This window comes from Nuphar pumila, chromosome 12, assembly GCF_984573655.1.
Source record: "Nuphar pumila chromosome 12, dmNupPumi1.hap1.1, whole genome shotgun sequence".
Lineage (NCBI taxonomy): Eukaryota > Viridiplantae > Streptophyta > Magnoliopsida > Nymphaeales > Nymphaeaceae > Nuphar > Nuphar pumila.
The window spans coordinates 23,513,095-23,533,746 of record NC_143260.1 but is presented as its reverse complement, the minus strand read 5'-3'; the positions used below and the strand labels follow the sequence as shown (position 1 = coordinate 23,533,746).

At 38.3% G+C, this 20,652-nt stretch overlaps 1 protein-coding gene across 2 annotated transcripts in view; it reads right to left on the bottom strand.

The window, feature by feature from the left end:
• Positions 1 to 1,031: 1,031 nt before the first annotated feature.
• The window catches only part of LOC149820316 (mitochondrial dicarboxylate/tricarboxylate transporter DTC-like), a 35,143-nt gene continuing 15,522 nt past the window's right edge, over positions 1,032 to 20,652 (bottom strand). Inside the window, exons 4-7 of one of the 2 annotated variants that reach the window (XM_089983791.1) lie at positions 10,416 to 10,777; positions 1,590 to 1,804; positions 1,426 to 1,483; positions 1,032 to 1,321 (exon numbers count right to left, since the gene is read on the bottom strand). In XM_089983791.1, the coding sequence (XP_089839917.1) occupies positions 1,427 to 1,483; positions 1,590 to 1,804; positions 10,416 to 10,777 (634 nt within the window). In that variant the 3' untranslated portion in view covers positions 1,032 to 1,321; position 1,426. Of the gene's footprint in view, positions 1,484 to 1,589; positions 1,805 to 10,415; positions 10,778 to 20,652 lie in introns of both variants that reach the window. The other variant, XM_089983790.1, reaches the window with a different exon arrangement.

Genomic DNA, 20,652 nt, shown 5'->3' with positions numbered 1-20,652 from the left:
AGCAATATGAGGTGCAGGTAGAAACAAAGAAATTACATGAACGCAAGTATAAAATGGCATAAAACCAACATGGATGTTTTTTTAATATTTTTAATATAAAAACCATAAAAAGTGAACCAAAGCAAGTAGAAAGTGACAACAGAGAAAAACGTTAAAACAAGTGAAAGAGAATTGATTTGGAAAAACTGAAAGGAATGGAATATTCCACTAAAAGGAATAGAGTTTCCTATATTTCAAAAAGCAAGGAATTTCCCGCTGCCAAAACAAACTTTCACAAGAGCAAGAAAGTTCCAGGTAACTATGGGCGTCACACCCACAGCATTTACATAAGTCAGGTTAGGATCTCGAGGCAGAATTGTCCGTTTTTTAAGTAATAACTTTCACTGTACTGTTATCGCCACCAATTCTACTCGATTATTTCTGACACTTCAACAGAATAATAGTTTCAGCAGTGAAAGAATGACACTTGCCCTTAAGGGCCATTGACCAAGTGTCTGATATTTTTTTCTTGCAAATTTTCAAAAAACACAACCAAACTGTTAGCAATAATGAAAAACACAACTAAGCTTTTGAAATCGTTAAAATACACCCAACACATATGGTCTGTTAATGAGAACTATGTTTTTAGCGTTGTCAGGGTTGTCCCCAAGCTGAATTTTGATACTTAAGTTACGATTTTAACCTTGAACTTACATGTTTTTTTCTGAAAACAGTTTTTTGACAGTAACCTGGTAATTGCATCAGACATTAAACATTAACTATGATGGAAGTAAACTCTGGGTTTTTTAATTAACCATGAAAAAGTTGGTGTATTTAACAATTTCCAACATGTTAGATTTGGTTTTGATTTCCGCTAATATCTAGGCACGTTTTTTAAAATTTCCCCCTATTTCTTTTTTGTTTCACATATTTTCTTACAGTACTGTTTTTAAAAAGTGTAAGAAAACAAAGCATGCAAAGATCAAGTGATCTTGCCAGGAATTGCCAGCCTCATTCTTAACTACACCAAAAACATAACAATAATAAAGAAATTTCCACAACAAAACCTAGCAATCAATAAGGAGAAGCTTATTACACCAAATAAAAAGTTTGAAATCAAGGTAACCACAGAAAACAGATACAGCAAACGATTAGGACAGAAAACCAACGACCTACCATTACACTGCCGCTCTTCATGCTTGGAAACTTATTCAAGATCTCTTCTCAATCCTATTACAAAAAAGCTAAGTGTATTGACCAGCAATGTTTACTCGAGTTTTATTACAGACATCTGGTTAGTCGTACGCTCCGACGAAGTTCAGTGCCACAGAGAAGAGAAAACCTGGGCACCGCTAATGGCAACGGTAAATAAAACAAACTTTAAACTGAAGAATCCCCAAATTGGAGGAACAAGAATTGGTAAGAGAGCAAATAGAAAAAGACAACCTTACAACCCAACAGACTTCTCAATTTTCTGGATTTGGTTCAAAAATATCCATGTCATCTGCAATGTCAAACCAAATAACTAATGAGTCATGCTCATTAATATCCTTGTAAATACGAGTCAAGCACAAAGAGAGAGAAAAACAACTGTTTCCGGTGCAGCATACCATGACATGTGGTGCAATTCGAACACAGTAAACAGGGAACCCAGTGTAAAACTTGAAAGGACCCCCAGACTTCAGTGTCTTCACTGCACAATCAAAAGAACCAGTATATGGGTACCTCCCAGTAGCATCTGGCTGCATTTTCTGTATTTGAGTTTTCACATAGTCAAAAGGCAGACTGCAAGCAGATGCGAAAAAACCAGAGACAGCACTTGCCCCTGCAACACAGAAAAAAGAGAAGTTTGACTTTCATACTCATCGAAGCAGCAGCTAAAGACACTGTTTTTCATGGAGTAAAAACAAATTGATGCAGTCTTAAAAAGTGAAGAAAAAGTGCATATAAATAGGGATAATATTGGCTACACTGGTGGGTACCAAACCCATAAGCAAGAACTGTGAAGCTCTAATTAATTTTTTTTAACATTTGACCTTCCACATGTGGACTAAATGTTTAGTTGAATAGGACTGGCACTTGGATCATGTTTTCACATGTTTGGATTTTCTGCGGGTTAAAAATCAACAGACAATAATGTGTCACTTTTTCACTCTTAAAAAATTGTATTTTACATTGAAAAAAATATGAACCAAAGGTTATTTCCTACTATTTTGTCCATGCTGAACATATCCATGGGGTCAGATTTGGACAATGTGACCTGCCCCTGTGAGTTCCAGCTAGGGGATTTGGAACCCATGAGGGATATATATACATATATATGTATATATGTGTGTGTGTGTGTGTGAAAAAATATTTGCTATTAATGAAGGTAAGAAACTGATGAGCTAGAAATCATAGTTGCAAGTTGTATGAATTCAATCTAACCACATCTATGTTCAGCATGGTTGTTTGCTAAGGATCAAGCCTTGGATCATGCTTTTCTGATGTAAAAATGTGATCTTTTGAGTTATGAAATTTTGGCACATTGTGGGCCGTTGATCTTAGACCCCTTCAAAAACGTAATTACTTGTCATAATCACATGATTCAGAACAAGTTTAGCACTAAACAAACCATGTAGATCACATCCGTAACATTTGATCTACAAAAAATTGGAAATTTTTTAAGAAAAAAAGTGATTTCTACTCATTAGTTCCTTACCTTCCTTGGTAGCCAATATATATATATATATATATATATATAACATGTTTTTTTAGCAAAAGTAAATTTGGATCATGTGATTGTGATGTGTAAGAAGGAATTTCAAAGGCTACAAAATCAACTGCCCAAACTGTGGCAAAATATTGTGTTTCAAAATTCAAATTTTTAATTCAAAAACATGATCCACGGTGTGCTACCTAGCAAACAATCCATGCTGAATGCTGTTAAAAATGTAAACAACACATATATAATAATATTATTATTATATTATTATAATATTATTAATATATATTTTTGTATTTATACTTTTTAATTTTTTGTAATTTTTCTTTTTGTTTTTGGTATCTAGTTCTATTAGAACTAGATACATCTAGTTTGGTCAAGTTCCAGTTGAAACTTGACCAACTTTCTAGCTGTTGAAACTAGTCCAACTGCTAGAATTCTAGCTGTTGGAAGTTCCAACAGCTAGAAAGGGAGAGCTACTTATGAGCTCTCCTTAATACTCTTGTATAAATAAGGGTGCATCCCCTTGTGTAAATCATTCCTCTAAATGCTTTTTAAGCATTTTGCTCTCATAAAGTGTTATTTATTTTTATGCTTTTCCATTTATACCCTTTTATGTGTCTTGTCTAAAGTATCTTTTAGATACTTTCTTTTGAGTAGATTCAAGTGTATTCGTGGAGCCTACCATTTCATTACATGGTATCAGAGCTACGGAACTCTTAGATCTTGAAAAACTTCTGCCTCAATTTCTGTGCCTCTTGTGTAAAGGTGTGTTATTACCTTGTTCTTACAAAAAGTGTTTTGTCACTTGCAAATGAGTGTTTCGTCACTTGCCAAAAGAGTGTTTTATCACTCTTCTATCGACTACAAGAGGATCCATTTGGAGAAAAGGACTTAGCAACAACATTGTATTGTATCCCTTTCTCCCTATTTCTCTATTTTCCTTTTGTTTTCTTCTTCTCCTTACTATCTTCTTCACACCCTTGTAAATGATGGATGACCATGATAAGGTCACCATCATACCCATGAAGTTAAATGATACTAATTATGTGATGTGGGCTTCAATTGTGAAGCATCACTTATGAGGAAGAGGCTTATGGGGAATAGTGGATGGTTCCGATTCGGAACCTAAACTATCTCTCACAAAAAAAGAGGGTGATAAAGAAGTCCCTCTAACGGAAGAGGAGAAGACTAAGGCTCTAGCCTCTTATGAAAAGAAATGGAAAGAGTGGAGGATGGGGCATGCAAATATAATGTCATGGCTTATTAATAGCATAGACATTAAAAATGTTCTAGCCTCGCTAAATTTGAACATGCCGATAAGGCATGAGAATACCTCAAAAATATGTATTCCCTTAAAGATATTGCCCATGTGTGCAATCTTAAAGAAAAAGTTCGAACATTAACTCAAAATGACAACTATTCGTGAATATTATAATGAGTTGTCTAAACTTTGAGAAGAGTTGGCTATTCTAGAGGCAAAATGGCATTGCCTTGAAGATATTGAGCTTCGTCAAAAACAACTTGATATGGAACACTTTTACCAATTTGTGAATGGATTAAGGCCGGAATTTGAATCCACCAAATCGGCTCTACTTTATCGTGGTAAAATCCCTACTATTCTGGATACTATTGAAGAATTAACTATGGAGGAAAATCATCTTAGAAAGAGTAATCCAAAAGTTGATGATGATTCAGTTCTAGCTGTGTCTAGACCAGGGAATCATACTCGCACTTATAGACCGACTCATTTTGGGAGACAGAGTGGTGACTTTGACAAAAGAAAAGTTATTTGTCACCACTGTCATGAACCGAGGCACTATAGGCCTCAATGTCCGAAGCTAAAAAGGAGAGACGAAAAGAGGATTGCATCTGTTGAAACCAGAGTTATCGGAAGCGCCTAAGCAAAAGGGGAAGCGCGCTTCGAAAGCGCGAAACGTCGCGCTTCCGAAGCGTGAGGAGAAGCGTCCTCCTTTTTTGGGAAGCGCGCTTCCCTTTTATGGGAAGCATGCTTCCCCCTCGCTTCCCCATTTTTTCCATTTTTCGCTTCCGGTTCGCTTCCTAGGTCCCTTCCGGTTCGCTTCCTAGGTCGCTTTCGAGACGGTTCAGAATTTTCTTCTAAGTGGTCCCACGCTTCCCCGCTTCCTAAATTTTTGAAAGTGCCTCACTTCCCGCTTCCTCGACTGGTAACTCTGGTTGAAACCGAGCCAAAAGATCAAGATGCACCTGTTTCCATGGCTCAATTGATGGAGATTCTTCAACCTCTTCTCAAAGGGGTGTCCTCTTCAACTGAAGCCTCAACTGGAGCGGCAGTTGCATCTATATCCGGCCCAGGTAACTTCCCTTAACTGTTAGATTCTGGTGTTCATTTCATATGACCCCAAATGCTAAATGTTTATCCGAATGTCTTAAAAATAACTCAAGTATATCAAAAGTCTTTACATCAGATGGACCATCTCTTGAAATAAAAGGAGGAATAGGATGTTTTGAAAGTTTTCAAAAATCTAAAACTTTTTGTATTTCAAAAGTTAGATATATCCCAAAATTAAATTTGAACATTTTATATGTTTCACAAATTTCTGATTATGGATGTAATATAACCTTCTCTTTTGATGGTTGCTGGATACAGGATCGCCAGTGAGAGAAGCTAATTGGGGAAGGACATAGAGAAGGACTCTATTACATGGACTTTTTGGAACTACCAAAGAATGTATTTTGTTTAAATGTTCAGAAATTAGAAACAGAATTATGGCACAAAAGACTTGGCCATCCTCATATGTCAAAAATCCAATACTTACCAAGTTTGGGAAAATTTTGTAAATCTGAAAATTTTGCTTGTAAAGACTGCATTCTTGGTAAAATGAAAAGATTACCTTTTTCTAGTAGAACATTTGTCTCTACAAAACCTCTTGAGTTAATATATTCGGACGTTTGGAGACCAGCACCAGTTATCTCTAAAGGTGGTTACGCGTATTATGTCATCTTTGTTGATGACTTTTCTATACACACTTGGATTTATTTTCTTAAACATAAATCTGAAGTTTTTGCTCACTTTCAAATATTTCATAAAATGGTCGCAAACAAATTTCAAAGTAATATTTCTATTTTTCGCACCGATTCAGGGGGAGAATTTATGTCTGAAGAATTTAAAAACTATCTTAATTTATATGGCATTACTCATCAATGATCATGCCCACACACCCCTCAACAAAATGGTCTTCTTGAACGCAAGCGTCGTCACATTATGGAAACCACTCGGGCTTTGCTAATTGCAAGTCAAGTTCCAAAAGGTTTTTGGGTTGAAGCCGCTCTAACTGCCACCTATCTCATTAATAGAATGTCATATTCTTCATTAAAAACTATATCTCAAATTGAAAAACTTTATGATTTAGCTCCAGACTACTCTAGATTAAGAGTTTTTTGTTGCAAATGTTTTGTATTTACAAACAAAAATGATAAAATCTCCCCTCGTGCAATCTCATGTGCCTTTTTTAGGATATGCTGAAAATCAAAAAGGCTACTGGAGATATGATCTTCAAAATGACAAATTATATGTATCAAGAAATGTGTCTTTTCTAGAAAAAGAAAGTTCTTTTGAAAGTGAAAAATCCAAAGATATTACTGAATATTCTTTTTTAATCGATTTAACTTCAAAATTCAATGAAGAGGATTTTGAATATAACTTTGACAATGATCAAAGTCCTATTATTTTTTAAAATGATAGCGAAGACCAAACCAGTAGGGATGTTGGTATGTAATATTCAAGACGAAGAGTTGAAGAGCAACACCCACCATGTGCATTAGAAAGGTTTTCTGAAGTTCTCCCTCGTAGGACTTCTAGAATTTCTCGACCTCCCAAAAAATTTATCTCTTACGAATCTTTTTCACCCTCATACAGGGCAGCCTTTGCATTAATCCAATCCTATGTTGAACCTTCTTCCTATTCTTAAGCCAAAAACCATGAAGAATGGGTTGAAGTTATGAAAACAGAATTGGATGCATTAGAGAAGGCCAACACTTGGTCCATTCAAGACCATCCTCTCGGAAAGAAACCTATAGGCTGTAGATGGGTCTATAAAGTCAAAACCAAAAGTGATTGGACCCTAGAAAGATATAAGGCACGACTCGTAGCCAAAGGTTATGTCCAAGAGTATGACATTGACAACGAAGAAACCTTTGCCCCTGTGGCCCGTATGACCACTGTTGGAACTTTAATTGCTTTGGCTTCTATCAAAAAATGGCCTATATTTCAAATGGATGTCAAAAATGCTTTCTTAAATGAAAGTCTTGTTGAAAAAGTCTACATAGAAGCTCCGCCTGGTATTAGTATTCCTAAGGGTAAAACATTTCGTCTTGAGAAGGTCCTTTATGACCTCAAACAGGCACCAAAAGCTTGGTATGACAGATCTAGTCATGTTATGATTGATATTGGATTTCATTCTTGTTTGACTGACATTGCCTTGTTTATTAAGCAATCTCATGCAGGTATCATCATCCTTCTTTTTTATGTGGATGATATAATCATCACTGGAGACGACAAACAGGGAGTTACCAATATCAAAACTCTTCTTAAAACTCATTTTAAAATGTCTGATTTAGGATTATTGAGATACTTTTTAAGAATAAAAATTGCTTATTCCCCTCGTCGATATTTGATATCTCAATCTAAATTTGCTTTTGATATTGTTTTCAGGTCTGGCATTCCAGATGATAAGAAGGTGAACACTCCAGAAGTGGTCAATCTTAAAATGAAAATTGATGATGGAGAGCGTCTTGATGATCCCACTCTGTTCAGACAACTTGTTGGAGCACTTTCTTATCTCTTCATCACTTGGCCAGACATAGCACATGTTGTACACACAGCTAGCCAATTTTAACATGCTCCTACTTCTATTCACATGAGAGCGGTTTTACGTACTATTAGATATTTAAAGAGTTCTCTCTCACGAGAACTCTTTTTGTCCGCATCATCATCATTAGATTTAATTGCTTATATTGATGCTGACGGGAGAGGTGATCCTAATAATAGGCATTCAACCACTGGTTTCTGTGTAATTTTAGGTGAATCTTTAATATCATGGAACTGCAAGAAGCAGCAGAAGGTTTCTCTTTCCTCCACTGAAGCCGAATATAAAGTCATGGCAACCACCACAATAGATGTTGTTTGGCTCAGACGACTGCTCGTTGATATGAGAGCCGAAGCAACACAGACTTCATGAATGTGTTGTGACAACAAGAGTGCAATCTACATTACAAGCAACCAGACTTTCCATGAGCGCACCAAACACATTGAGATGGATTGTCACTATATGAGAGATGAGTACTTGCATGGAACCATTGATCTACCATATGTGACGTCAGAATACCAATTAGCAGACTTCTTCACCAAGCCTCTCGCGGCTCCCAGATTTCACTTCCTCTTAGACAAACTTTCGCTCATTGTACCGTAAGTTTGAGGGGGAGTGTTAAAATGTAAACAACACATATATAATAATATTATTATTATATATTTATGTATTTATACTTTTTAATTTTTTGTAATTTTTCTTTTTTTTTGGTATCTAGTTTGGTCAACATTCAGTTGAAACTTGACCAACTTTCTAGCTGTTGGAACTAGTCCAACGACTAGAATTCTAGCTATTGGAAGTTCCAACAGCTAGAAAGGGAGAGCTCCTTATGAGCTCTCCTTAATACTCTTGTATAAATAGGGGTGCATTTCCTCTAAATGCTTTTTAAGCATTTTACTCTCATAAATAAAGTGTTATTTATTTGTATGCTTTTCCATTTATACCCTTTTATGGGTCTTGTCTAAAGTATCTTTTAGATACTTCCTTTTGAGTAGATTCAAGTGCATTAATGGAGCCTACCATTTCATTACAAATGCGTCTTCAGGGTCAGGTTGAGCAAAAAAGAAAATTTGACCCAAGTGCACATTCGTGCACTATCTATCTATATCTTGTCTATGTACCTATCTATCAATCTACCTATTTATCTATATATTTATCTATCTGTATATCCATCTGTTTGTCTATCTATCTATCTAAACATACATACACACATACATATGTATATACATATATATATATATATATATGAAAGATATTAGCTACAACTTGTGGGTTCAGAATCCCTAGTTGAAACTCTTAGGAGCAGGACGCATGAATCAAATCTAACCCCTATGGATGTGTTCAACATGGTCAAAATAGTAAGAATTGACCCTTGGATCACATTTTTTCAATGTAAAAATACAATTTTGCGAGTAAAAAATCAGCATATTATAGGTTGTTATAAAAATACAAATTTTCGAGTAAAAAATCAGTATATTATAGACTGTTGATTTTTCAACCCTTGGAAAAATCTGACATACTCATCACAGAAACATGATCCAAGAGACGGTTTCTACTAACCCAAACACGTAGCTCAAATCTGGATTGTAATATCTTTTTAAAAAATAAAAATAAAATTAGTTTTTCACTAGGGGGGTTGGAACCTACGAGGGTAGCCAACATTTTCCCATAAATAAATAAACATACATATATATAAGCTTGAAGAAGTGTGATTAAACGTGTTAAGAGTTCCCAACAATCGAAAGCAAATGTTCCAGCATCCAGGATCACTAGAACAATATCAAAATATCGAAGAACATATAATAATTTACTGCCTCCACCCTCCCCTTTTAATAAAATCATGTTTATCATCATCCACCAGACAACCCCAAGAGACAACAAAAAAAACATATTTATCCCATGATAGCTACTGTTAGCCATCAACAATGGCGCTCATATATTTGAACTCTTCCAGTGGAAAATATTAACAATATTTAACTAAGCCTCAGAAGATAAAAAAATAATTCACTAGCTATATATTTTCAAAGAATCTACTGGCAGTACATGACTAAGAGGGACATCAAAATAGCCTCCACTCTTATTTAAAGAATCAAAGTTTAAAGCATTATCTACTAAAATACAGCCTTTCTACATGATTTGAATGGTCTCTCCCACTAACTAGTGCAACAACCAACAGCTTATACTTCATGCCAGCAGGACATAAAGGATTTCCCCAACATTTGGGTTTAATGATCAAGGGTTGCACAAAACCTGGAACTGTGCAACAACACAAAGTCAAGTCATCATCATGTAATATCATTTATTTCTTCAGGGATGCAATCATCATGACAGGAGAAAAAAATTAATTAGGCTAAATAATTAGTGTACTCCAAATTGAGAGACCGAAGATAAATTCAACTTGGCAAGAGACAAGCAACTTTTACCTAGAAAACACGAGTCCTTTTTTAATCTAGAAAAGGGAACTTTGGAAAAGAACTCAACTTATGAGTAGGAAATTGGTCATAAAATCTGTGGGGCAGACTCTATTGCTAGGGCTGTTGTCCCATATGTCTGAGCCATGGAACTAATCTTTCTTTTTTACTATTCATCCTTCTTTCTTGACCTATCATGCCAGGTCGACCCTTACAGAGGTCATTTTGCTAGACAGAATGCTGTCATTTGATCAATTGGGATTTCAGACTAGACATAGTTTTTTTGGAAAGCTTTTGGTTCAGATTTTGTCTAGAAGAACAAACCTACAGGTCCAGAACAATATACAAAATCATGTAAGAAACTATTACCATAATGAACTACTAATACAGGTTTGCTCAGGCTCAGATTGCCTGACAAGAAAAGGAAATAAGAAAGAAAATAAATTACTAATGTAAATAGGATCTTGCCCCTACCAATTACAGTGCTAACTTCTGAAAACCCAAGGTTATCCTTGAAAAACTCCACGCTCTGATCATAAGAGGCAAGCATGCCCATATTCAAAGCCATGGCCCTTACAACAGTGGGACCTGCTCCCTTCCAAAGGGCCAGAACACCTTCATCACTAACAATACGATACAGTGCATGAAAGGCATTTGTGTAGTTTCGACGTTGAGCAAGTGGCAAGGTAGCATCAGCTTGCATGCGAATGAGTGCCAAATCAGCTGGACTTCCAAAACATGCACCAATCGCCCCAGCTGTAAGCCCACAAAGAGCTTTCTGATAAAGAGGAAGAGGCTTCCCATCATTAGCTGCAACAGCTTTGTTTGTCAAAACCCTATAATCAAAAGGACAAGAATGCATCAGTTAAGAAGTTGTATCACCGTTCATATAATGAAAAGAAACCACATTCTGCAACAAAGAACAGAACAAATCAATACAATTATTTAGGTAAACTTCAGTCAGTGCAGGCAGCCAAAACAGAGGCAACTAGATCAAGAGACCCGGGACCTTGAGATGTCATAATGTTACTGAATGACCAAGCTAATAAAATTCAACATTTCAGATGCACAAGTCATAAGAAACTGTCGATCACATTGGCATGTCTAAGCATCAGATATAGAACAAATGTGCATAAATACATAGATATATATAGATATAACGCACAGATACATACATACATGTATGTATCTACAAGTCATGTTCCTCACCAGAGCGCATCGCCATCACCATCACCAGAAAAGACAATAAGGGAGTTTAAGTACAATATTAACTTGTAGATGAGCTACACAATAGTTGAACTATCAACAGGTTGATCAAAGTTATTTGTACACTCTTGGTCTGTGTAATGTGCTCCACTTTAAGTAACACTAAGATCCCTAAATTTAAGGTAGTCACAGAAATCTAGATCACCAATAAATACCACCATACAATCATAATGACAAAATTTACAGCAATTCATATATTATATCAGTCATGACATCACATCTCACGAGTCCCTATCTAGTATTTGACTTGATTACATTCCTACACTACGTACATATATGCATTCATGAAAGGTTAAACAGTAAAAGCCCTACCAGTTAACTTTGGCAGAATTAGGTTGAATGCAAATCTAAATCGCAAAACATTAATATTTTTTAACACACTCTAAAGTCTTTCAAGTTTATCCAGTTTGGAATAAGAAAATATTGATTTCAATTGTTTGACAATAATGGAATCAAATAAATGTTCCCAACCAGAAAGCTAGAATGGACATGCATCAAGAAACTCAACCACTAAAATCTAAGAAAGAGTAACTCTAGGGTAGGGGTGGGCATCGGGCCCATTTAGATCTCGGCCCGCCGGGCTTTAAGTGCGGCCTGGCACAGAGATGGCCTGGCCAATCTACTAACGGGTCAAAATTTGGCCCGGTTCTTAATGGGCTCGGGTTTGAAGAGCAGCCCATTGACCCAATGTGCCAATGTGAAGCGGGTCAGGCCTGGCCTGGCCCAAACCCAACTAATTAGGTAAATAATAAATAAGTAACAAGTTCCCATGTACCCAACTAATAATCTTTCTAGTTTTCATAAAATTATTGCAACTAATTAGATAAATAATAATAGTTATCAAGTTACAAAGTAATTAATTAATTTTTAAAAAATTATATTATTAAAATTTAATAAATAGCTCTGGTTCGTCAGGCCAGGCCGGTAGCCTGTGGGCCGACCCGGACCCAACACACATATATAATGGGCTGGGTTTCAGCCTAGTAGCTAATGGGCTCGGGCCTAAAACGTTGACCCAAACCCGGCCCATGGCGGGCCAGGTCAGCTTGGCCCTTCGGGCCACCCGGCCCGTTGCCCACCCCTAAGGGATGTGAAAAAGGAAGTTCTTTTTCTGTTAGAATGTGTTTAGGAGGAAGTATTTGAAGGAAATTTGTGGAAATGGGCTGGAAAGAAATCAAGATAAATGATTTGGAGGGAACTAAGGAACCTAAGCATGGTTGGATTTCTCGTAAGAGTCAACTAGGGACTCGGCCGAGTCAACTCGGATTGGGGCCTATCTGAGTCAAAAAAATGGGTGACTCTCTATGACCCGAAACTCGATTCATGAGTCAAACTCAGATGACTCGGCTGAGTCATGAATAAAAAAAATTGAACGGTTTTTCATGCCCTAAGCATAAACAAAACCTGGCCCCTCCACAATCTACACCTGCAATTCCTCTCTTCCTTCTCCTGAAATTTCGATCGGAATCGATAATCTCTCTCTCTTCCTTTCGTCATCTACCTGCTAGCTGAATGCCATTGGGAAAAATATCCTGATCTTTCTTGGTTTTTCACGATTTGGGTGGAACAAAATCCTTCTCACCATCGAAACTATCTATTTCTTGTTTTTGTTTCACTTGAACCATGTTTTTTTTTCAGAGATGCTGTTTCATGTTTGTTTTGTATCCATGCATCGCTTGAGAAATGATTGTCACGGTAGCTCTGTCTCTGAGGGTTTTCGTGCACCACTTATCTAGAAAACTGGGAGAAATTTTCTGGATAAGTGCTGCAGCTGAAAACCCAACATATATACTTATTGAGTTCAACGAAAGAAAGTGTTAGGGTTTCATGCATATTTTTGAGATTTCTATTGATGTTTGATATTGGTTAGAGTTCTCAGAGAGCTGTTTGTGCTTGTTTCTGCCTTCCCGATGATTGCTTGTTTTTCTTAGGAGTGAATATGGTGGGGAAGTCTGGAAAAGGGAACAATAGAGGAATAGGGCATAATTCTGCTCATGCCCAACAATCAAATATTGCGGCAGATGGCAGACACGCGCAACAGTGCATCGGAGTTACCTAAAGAGAACAGCGATGCGTGTGCCCATGAACCGGAGAAGGCTTCTTCTGGTGGTGGGGGTGATGAGATTAAGGTGCATGAGGCCAATGCTCTGAAGAGCACTAAACCCAAACAGTGTGAAGGTAACTTCCTGAGCTTCTTTTGGTTTGTGTGAGCGGTTGGTGTTACGTTTAGTCAATGAGGGTTGTGGTGAAGTGATTCATGAATTGGAAATGTGCTTGCATTTTAGGCTTATGGCTTAAACCTTTTTGTTGTTTTTTAGCCCCTCTTTCCCAGTTTCCCTCTCACGCGGTTCATCCCCCCTCCGGCTTCCACTCCAGCACTATTTTCCAGCATCGGCAACTGGTTTCCGATGGCAGGATTACTCAAAGCCTGCAAAAAGATGAAAGCCTGGGAAGTTTGAACCATGAGATGCTTAAGTTTAGATCTTTATTCATGATTGGATCCAGTTTGAATGCCCCCATATTCTCCATGAAATGGGGTGTAACAAAAACTCGAACATTTTTTATCAATGCAGCTTGAGACCTTCAACTGCATGAATTTCACAAATCTATATTTTGATTTATATATAATCTATTTGTTGATTTGTTTTACTTCTTTTGTATAATTTTTGTTTAGTAAAAATTTGTTCACATTTGATTATCAATGCATATGCAGTAAGTTAATTATGATGTTTTCACTTCATAAATTTATGATGATACATATTAGATGTTGAGATTAGCTGAATTGTAATGCTCAATAAACATTTTTTTGAATCATTGGCATTATTATGAATGCATATGCAATAAATATATGATATTGTATTTTAGATGTTAAAATTAACTAAGTATGAATCATATTTAGCAAAACTTGTTTTACTACCTTTATGATTGATTTAGGACCTTAGGTTATTTGATCTTTTTGTATAAAACCATAATATATGATTTTTTATATTTTTTTAATAAATTAAAAAAAAAAAACTTGACTCGTCTGAATCACCGAGTTGACTTGTCCCAGTCACTGAATTGCAAATGACCGATCCGATACCGAGAAAGCCAACCATGAACCTAAGTTACCAATCTTTTAGACTGTCTAGGTCATGGTTTGAAAACTCACTGGGTCAACTCGTTGACTCAGCCCGGATTGCCCAGTTATTGGGTCAACCCAAGTGACAGACTCGTTCTAAGCACAAACTCATCCTGACTCGAGTGAGTCAACTGAATCAATAAGGACTTGGCCAAGTCTTGTTCTGGCTGACTTGTAATTAACACAAAAAGTCAACCTTTTTTTAACTTGCCAATTTAAAATGGTTAAGGAAACCCAACATTAGGGTTTCTGCACTTTTTTTTGGTTTTTCATCCCAAGTTCAACCCTCCCATCGCTTCCTCCTCTTTCCGGTGGCAACAAGGTGCAAGTACAGCTCTCTCTCTCTCTCTCTCTCTCTCTCTCTCTCTCTCTCTCTCTCGTAGACAGACATAAAACATGGTGGTGGGGATTGGTTTGAAGAGTGACGAGTCATCATCATTATCATCAACATACTACAGACAAGCCATGGTGGTGGGGATTGGTTTGAAGAGTGACGAGTCATCATCATTATCATCAACATACCTATAAATGGAAGATGGCTCCCTATGTGGGGATAGGTTTAAGCATTAACATACGACTCTTAAATCTTTTTCGATTTTTACTTTTTATATTTTAGTTTTCTTTATTGGGTTTCATTTTTTTATTTGACATACAATGTGGAGTTTGGCCTTGTTATTTTGTTAATTTTTTTGCTTAAACTTGAAACTTTGTGTTTAAGCTTTAAATTTGGGAATTGTGTTGTGTTTTAGTTGTTTAATACTTTGGTTTGTTACTAGTAAATAACTAGATTCATGTAGCTTACTTGTGACTTAGGCATGATGTTATTTGATTTATTTGTAATTTTAGAAGTGATCATGTCTTTTCGTAGTTGTTTTGTATTTATTTGATTAATAATACAGTATTTTTACATAAAATTAAAAGCTAACAAAACCCGGAAGAGTCACCGAGTTGACTCGGCTGAGTCACGAGTCACCAAAGGACAAGCCTATTCCCAAGTCACTGGGTTTTTGAACCATGGTCTAGGTTGTTTGAGAAATTAGTGAGGAAAATAAGGAATGAATTGATTCAGTAAAAATTTCAAAAAATAACTGACAGAAGGTTTTCAAGAGAAACAGAATCATTCACCACAAAGAGAACTGGAAAATATCGCCTCTTTGGGAATGAATTAAAAACAAAGAGAAATGAAGGAATTGGTAGGTTCAAATTGCATGCCAACTTTTTAGTATCCTCCAACTCCCAAACAATGAAAAATGAGTTTGGAAGCCCTTGATTCTCAAAAGCACTCTGTTTTGCTCCGAATCTTTCTGATGCCTACCTCCCAAACAAGCCCTTAAAGATGGACAATGAAGTAATAATTGACACTTCAAAGACAAACAATTGAAAGATACCAATTTTGCAAGTTGCAAAAATTAGTAATCTGTATGTTGTGTCATACATAAACCACTTCAAGCTACTTCATAGGTGGAGCGGATGAAGCCAATTTTTTAAAACCCAATCAGTTGGAAATTGACTCAGCAATGCCGCCTCATGAGTCAGTGATAACTTTTAGATTTATAGAATCTGCAGTAATTACATATATATATATATATATATATATATATATATATATATATATATATATACACGTGTGTGTGTGTGTGTATACAATATTCAATTATATAAGTATTAGAGATATATTATGTAAAATATACACATTATACACTCGTATATAAATAAATAAATAATGTACACACACATATATATCACGTTTGAACCATATGAAACTCAGCTGACTTCACTGACTCACCTTGTGACTCAGCGAAGTCTTTTGGAAAACATGGTCTTTCACTTTTTTAACCAGGTGAATGGCCAAATCAATCTAAGTAGGGATGCAAATGAATCGGATTCAGAACAGCCAAATACATGGGAGATCCGGATCTGGATAGAGTCAGAACAGCCAAAAACCACAAAAACCCAATACTGGATCCAACCCATTTGCATCACTAAAGCTGAGTCACCAAGTCGACTCTCGAGTTTTTAAGCACCGGATGAAGCATCAAACAATGTACCAAGGTCCAAGACTCTTCAACAAACAATAAATGGAATCATAGTAAGACAGAGGAATTCAAGTTGTATGAACCCACATTTCAGTCAATAGTTTACATCACATGACGAATTCAATAATCTCAGATAATTTTGACCAACAATGCTTTTGCTTGAAGACATAAGATTATCAGAATTTGCAATACTTCCTCAATATTTGCTAGTAAGTGGTCATAGGAGACACATGATGGAAACAAGGAATATGAAAGTGAAACTATGCTGAACTATGGTAGTTTATTTGCATGTTTAAACCCTCTGAAAGGTGAAGAATTTAAAACAGTTGTCAGATATACGACCACCTGAAACTACTGTGTAATGGACTTAAGATATCAGAAGTGCAAAAGAACACTCAAGGCAATAACAGCTAATTCTCATATTAATAAAGTCTGTGTGCCCTTTTTTCAGAGAGAAGTTAAGCAACAAACTCATCACGACATCTATGTCACATGGGTGCGGGTGCGAGTACGGGTGTGGGTGTGGGTGTGGGTGTGGGTGTGGGTGTGGGTGTGGGTGCGGCGCAATTTCAAAAATTTTGGACACGGGGGACACGGCTACATATATATGTATATATATATATATATATATATATATATATATATATATATATATATATATATATATATATATATATATAACAATATATCCAGTGTGTGCATATATGTGGATATTGTCCTCAAAAGTTTGGCACCAGCATGAGTGTTTGTACAAACTTTGCAAATTGTACTTTTGCCCTTGGAGAAAGGGGGGTCCGGGGGCTCCCCCAAGTGCGGGTCCAAATTTTGTGGCTTATGTTTGAGAGTCTGAGACTCATGCTATATATATATATATATATATATATATATATATATATATATATATAAGATCATTTTTTTGCCCTAAAAATTGACAAAATTAGACTCGGTCAATGTTGACCTAGTCCAAAACGTGGACAGACTCGGCCCCGGTGCGTTGACCGAGTCCGACTCTTCATTGACCGAGTCTGGGCCGTGTCTAAAGCCGAACCCTTGTCGAAGAGTGTCAATGCAGGTGCGTCAACCCCCTAGCCGAGTCCGTGTGACATAGCACGACATATACATGTGAAGCAAGCTTAAAATGATGTACAAGTCTACATCTTGAATATTTTCCGGGAAAGTAATTAACAAAAATAAGCCAATATGTTCAACACAGGAAGGGAATCATTAAAGTGATACTCAGAACAAGTCCTAGAAGTAGTCTAGAAGAAATACATCAATCTGGTAGTACGTATTCTTCTACTGCAAATTCAACTGTTTTTTTATTTTATTTTTTCTAACTGAGAATGCCAATAAGTAATTTGAAGAACAGTACATCTAAGGGGGGTTATAATAGCATGTATTTCCAACAATTAGTGGTTATTTTACATTACTTAGCAGTATTGAACATTGGATTCAATGATGTAAGAGAACTATTCTCACATACTCAATCTTACTCCATTGAATTGGTACTGGTTTCAGATCCCTTAATGGAGACAATCATCTAAGATAGTGACATGAACCACCAAGAAATCACGTAAAAAAGGTTATGTACAATCAGTAATTACAGAAAGAACTGCATTCCATGGATGAAATAACCTATTCCAATAGGCATGACAAATATTGCTTTTTGTTTACAGCTTAACCATCATCATTGTACCCTTGAATCCAAGGCTAACAAAGACTACAGTGTATGTATGTATGTATATATATATAGAGAGAGAGAGAGAGACGTCCACACATACAGATATACTTGTTCAGTTTCATGTTTGTGTGCATGAATGCATCTGTGAATGTGGGTGGGTGTAGCAAGAAAGAATTTGCATTCCTTATGAAATTGTGTTTCTATTTGTTTTTTCCATGCTAATCCCAGTGACTGTATGCAACTTACATGAGGGAACTTCTGACCAAAAATGAACATTGATATGAAAGTATCTTTTTCTTTTCAATGTAGTAAATGATGGGTGATTCCCGTAAATTAAATAACTCATGGCATCTTGATAATATCAAATACTATTGCAATGATACATATCATCCTAGAAAAACCATGAAGAACTACAACCTAATAATTGTGTTTTTGGAACCATTCATTGAGAGTGATGCAGGGCAGGCGGTACCAGTACTAGTACCATGTGACCCTGGCACGGCCAGGGGACCCGACCCACCAGTTGGAATGGACGATCGGACCCAGCAGCAGGGTCCGACCCCAGGTGAGTTGACTCGATGCAGGAAGATAACGCGCACCTACTCCAGAAAAGGGAAGACCCGGCTCAGCACCGATCCAGTCCCGAATGGAAGCCTTCTCGGGTCCGAGTCTGGGTCCGGATCTGGATCCGGATCCGGATCCGGATCCGGATCCGGATCCGGATCCGGATCCGGATCCGGATCCAGTGACCATCTTTAAAAAGCATGACTTAGGGCTGCGTGAGGCAGTCTTTGGAGAATCACTACAGTTTATTCTTTCTTTTCTCAGCAGCCTTGTTTTCCTTTTCCCTTTCATTCGTTCTTTTTCCATTACAGTTCGTTATTTACCTTCTTTATTCAACTTGTTTATCAGCAATCTGCCAGAGTCATTAAGTATTTAATAAAATCAGTTTCAACTCACCATTTGGGTGAGATTTATTGCTTTTAAGCCTGTTCAGCATCCGACTATACACAGTTGTGCCTGCCAGCCTTCATCAAGGTTACGCGGGAACTCGAGTGCGCATCGACAAGCCGTGTCTTCACTGCTCTTATCACAACCCTTTGAAGGCTGCATCAACTTGGTATCAGAGCCCAGGCATCCTCCGTCAGCAGCCGCATGGCTCAAGAGACGAGGGACGACCCGGCACGCGGCAAGGAACGGGAAGAAGTCGTTACCGAGGACCCAATGATGCGCATGATGGAGATGATGACAAAGGTGCAGGAGAATATGTTGCGCCCGAACAGATAGATGGCTGGAATCACAAAGAGGATGGATGGGATTGATTGTCGACTCGTCGCCATCGAATCGACTGCAGGATCGAACCCAGCGACGACCCAACCAGTGGATACCACTGTGGGCGATGCTGGTATCCTCACGGCTGCAATGAACGACCCAGCCCAAGTGGGTCCTCAGCCTGCGGTAACTCAGGAGGGTTTTGGGGAAGGCCTGCGTCGGACTGTCTGTCGAGAGGCGCGTCAGCAAGGTACGCCCCCCTGAACTCTGGTGCGACTGCGATGCAGCCGACCCCGGTGCCTTTTGGAGATCCTCCCCTCACTGGCGCAAACCCGCAGGCCTGGCATCGACCCACGCACCTGGGAATGCAGGCTGGACCTGGCCTGCATGACCCGGGTTTGACGCCGACTCAGGCAGTGGGTGTGCCAGCGTCAGCTCGTGCAGGGAGGGGTCTGTCAACCCTCTCGGGACCCTCACGCGGTGTTGTGGTTGCCGGCAGCACGAAGGCTAAGGGGACCGATCCCCTGTGGTCCGGACCTGAACCCTCAGGGACCGGTCAGGAGATTATTTTATTCGGGTCCGGACCCGATTACCGAGGACCACCCTTTGGGTTCTCAGGAGCGGGTCCGGGTCTGGCAGCCCCATACCCAGCCTACCCAATTGGGTTTGGTTCGCAGTTCGCTCTGAATCCGATCCAACCCGTGATGTTTGAACCCCAAAATGGATCCCATACCGACCCGAACTTGTATCGGACCCGGACGGAACTCCAGCTTGATCTTGAGCCGGGTCAAAACCAGACCCATACTCATATGGACCATGGATCGAGTTCGAACAAAACCTTTTATCCCCACAACTCGATCCCCAATCCGACCTACCCAAATCTGGGTCCGACGAGTAGTTTAGGATTAGGCCCGATCCATATCCAGTCGGGCGAACCATCCCAGTCCTACCCCAACCCAACTAGATACCCGAACTCTAACCAACCCAATAACCCCTTCCTGATCCAAAACCCAGTACCTCGCCCGACCCTACACCCTTATCCTAACCCAAACCCTTACTATCCTTTTCCTACCCACTTAGGGCAAACCCGGCCGCGACAATTTCAGCAGGGAGCGGCGCGACCTGAGCGTCAACCACCCCTCGGTGGAGTCCGTCAGCCCCAGCATCCAGGCGAGCAGTACCGCATAGAGGACGATGAAGCAGCGTGGGACGACGACGCGTTCTGGAGCGAGTATCCTGTAGGAATGGTGGAGGCTCGACAACAGAGAGCAGTGGAGCATCCCTCCACTTATGGAGTGAAACTTGACCTTCCGGAGTTTGCAGGACGGTTCGACG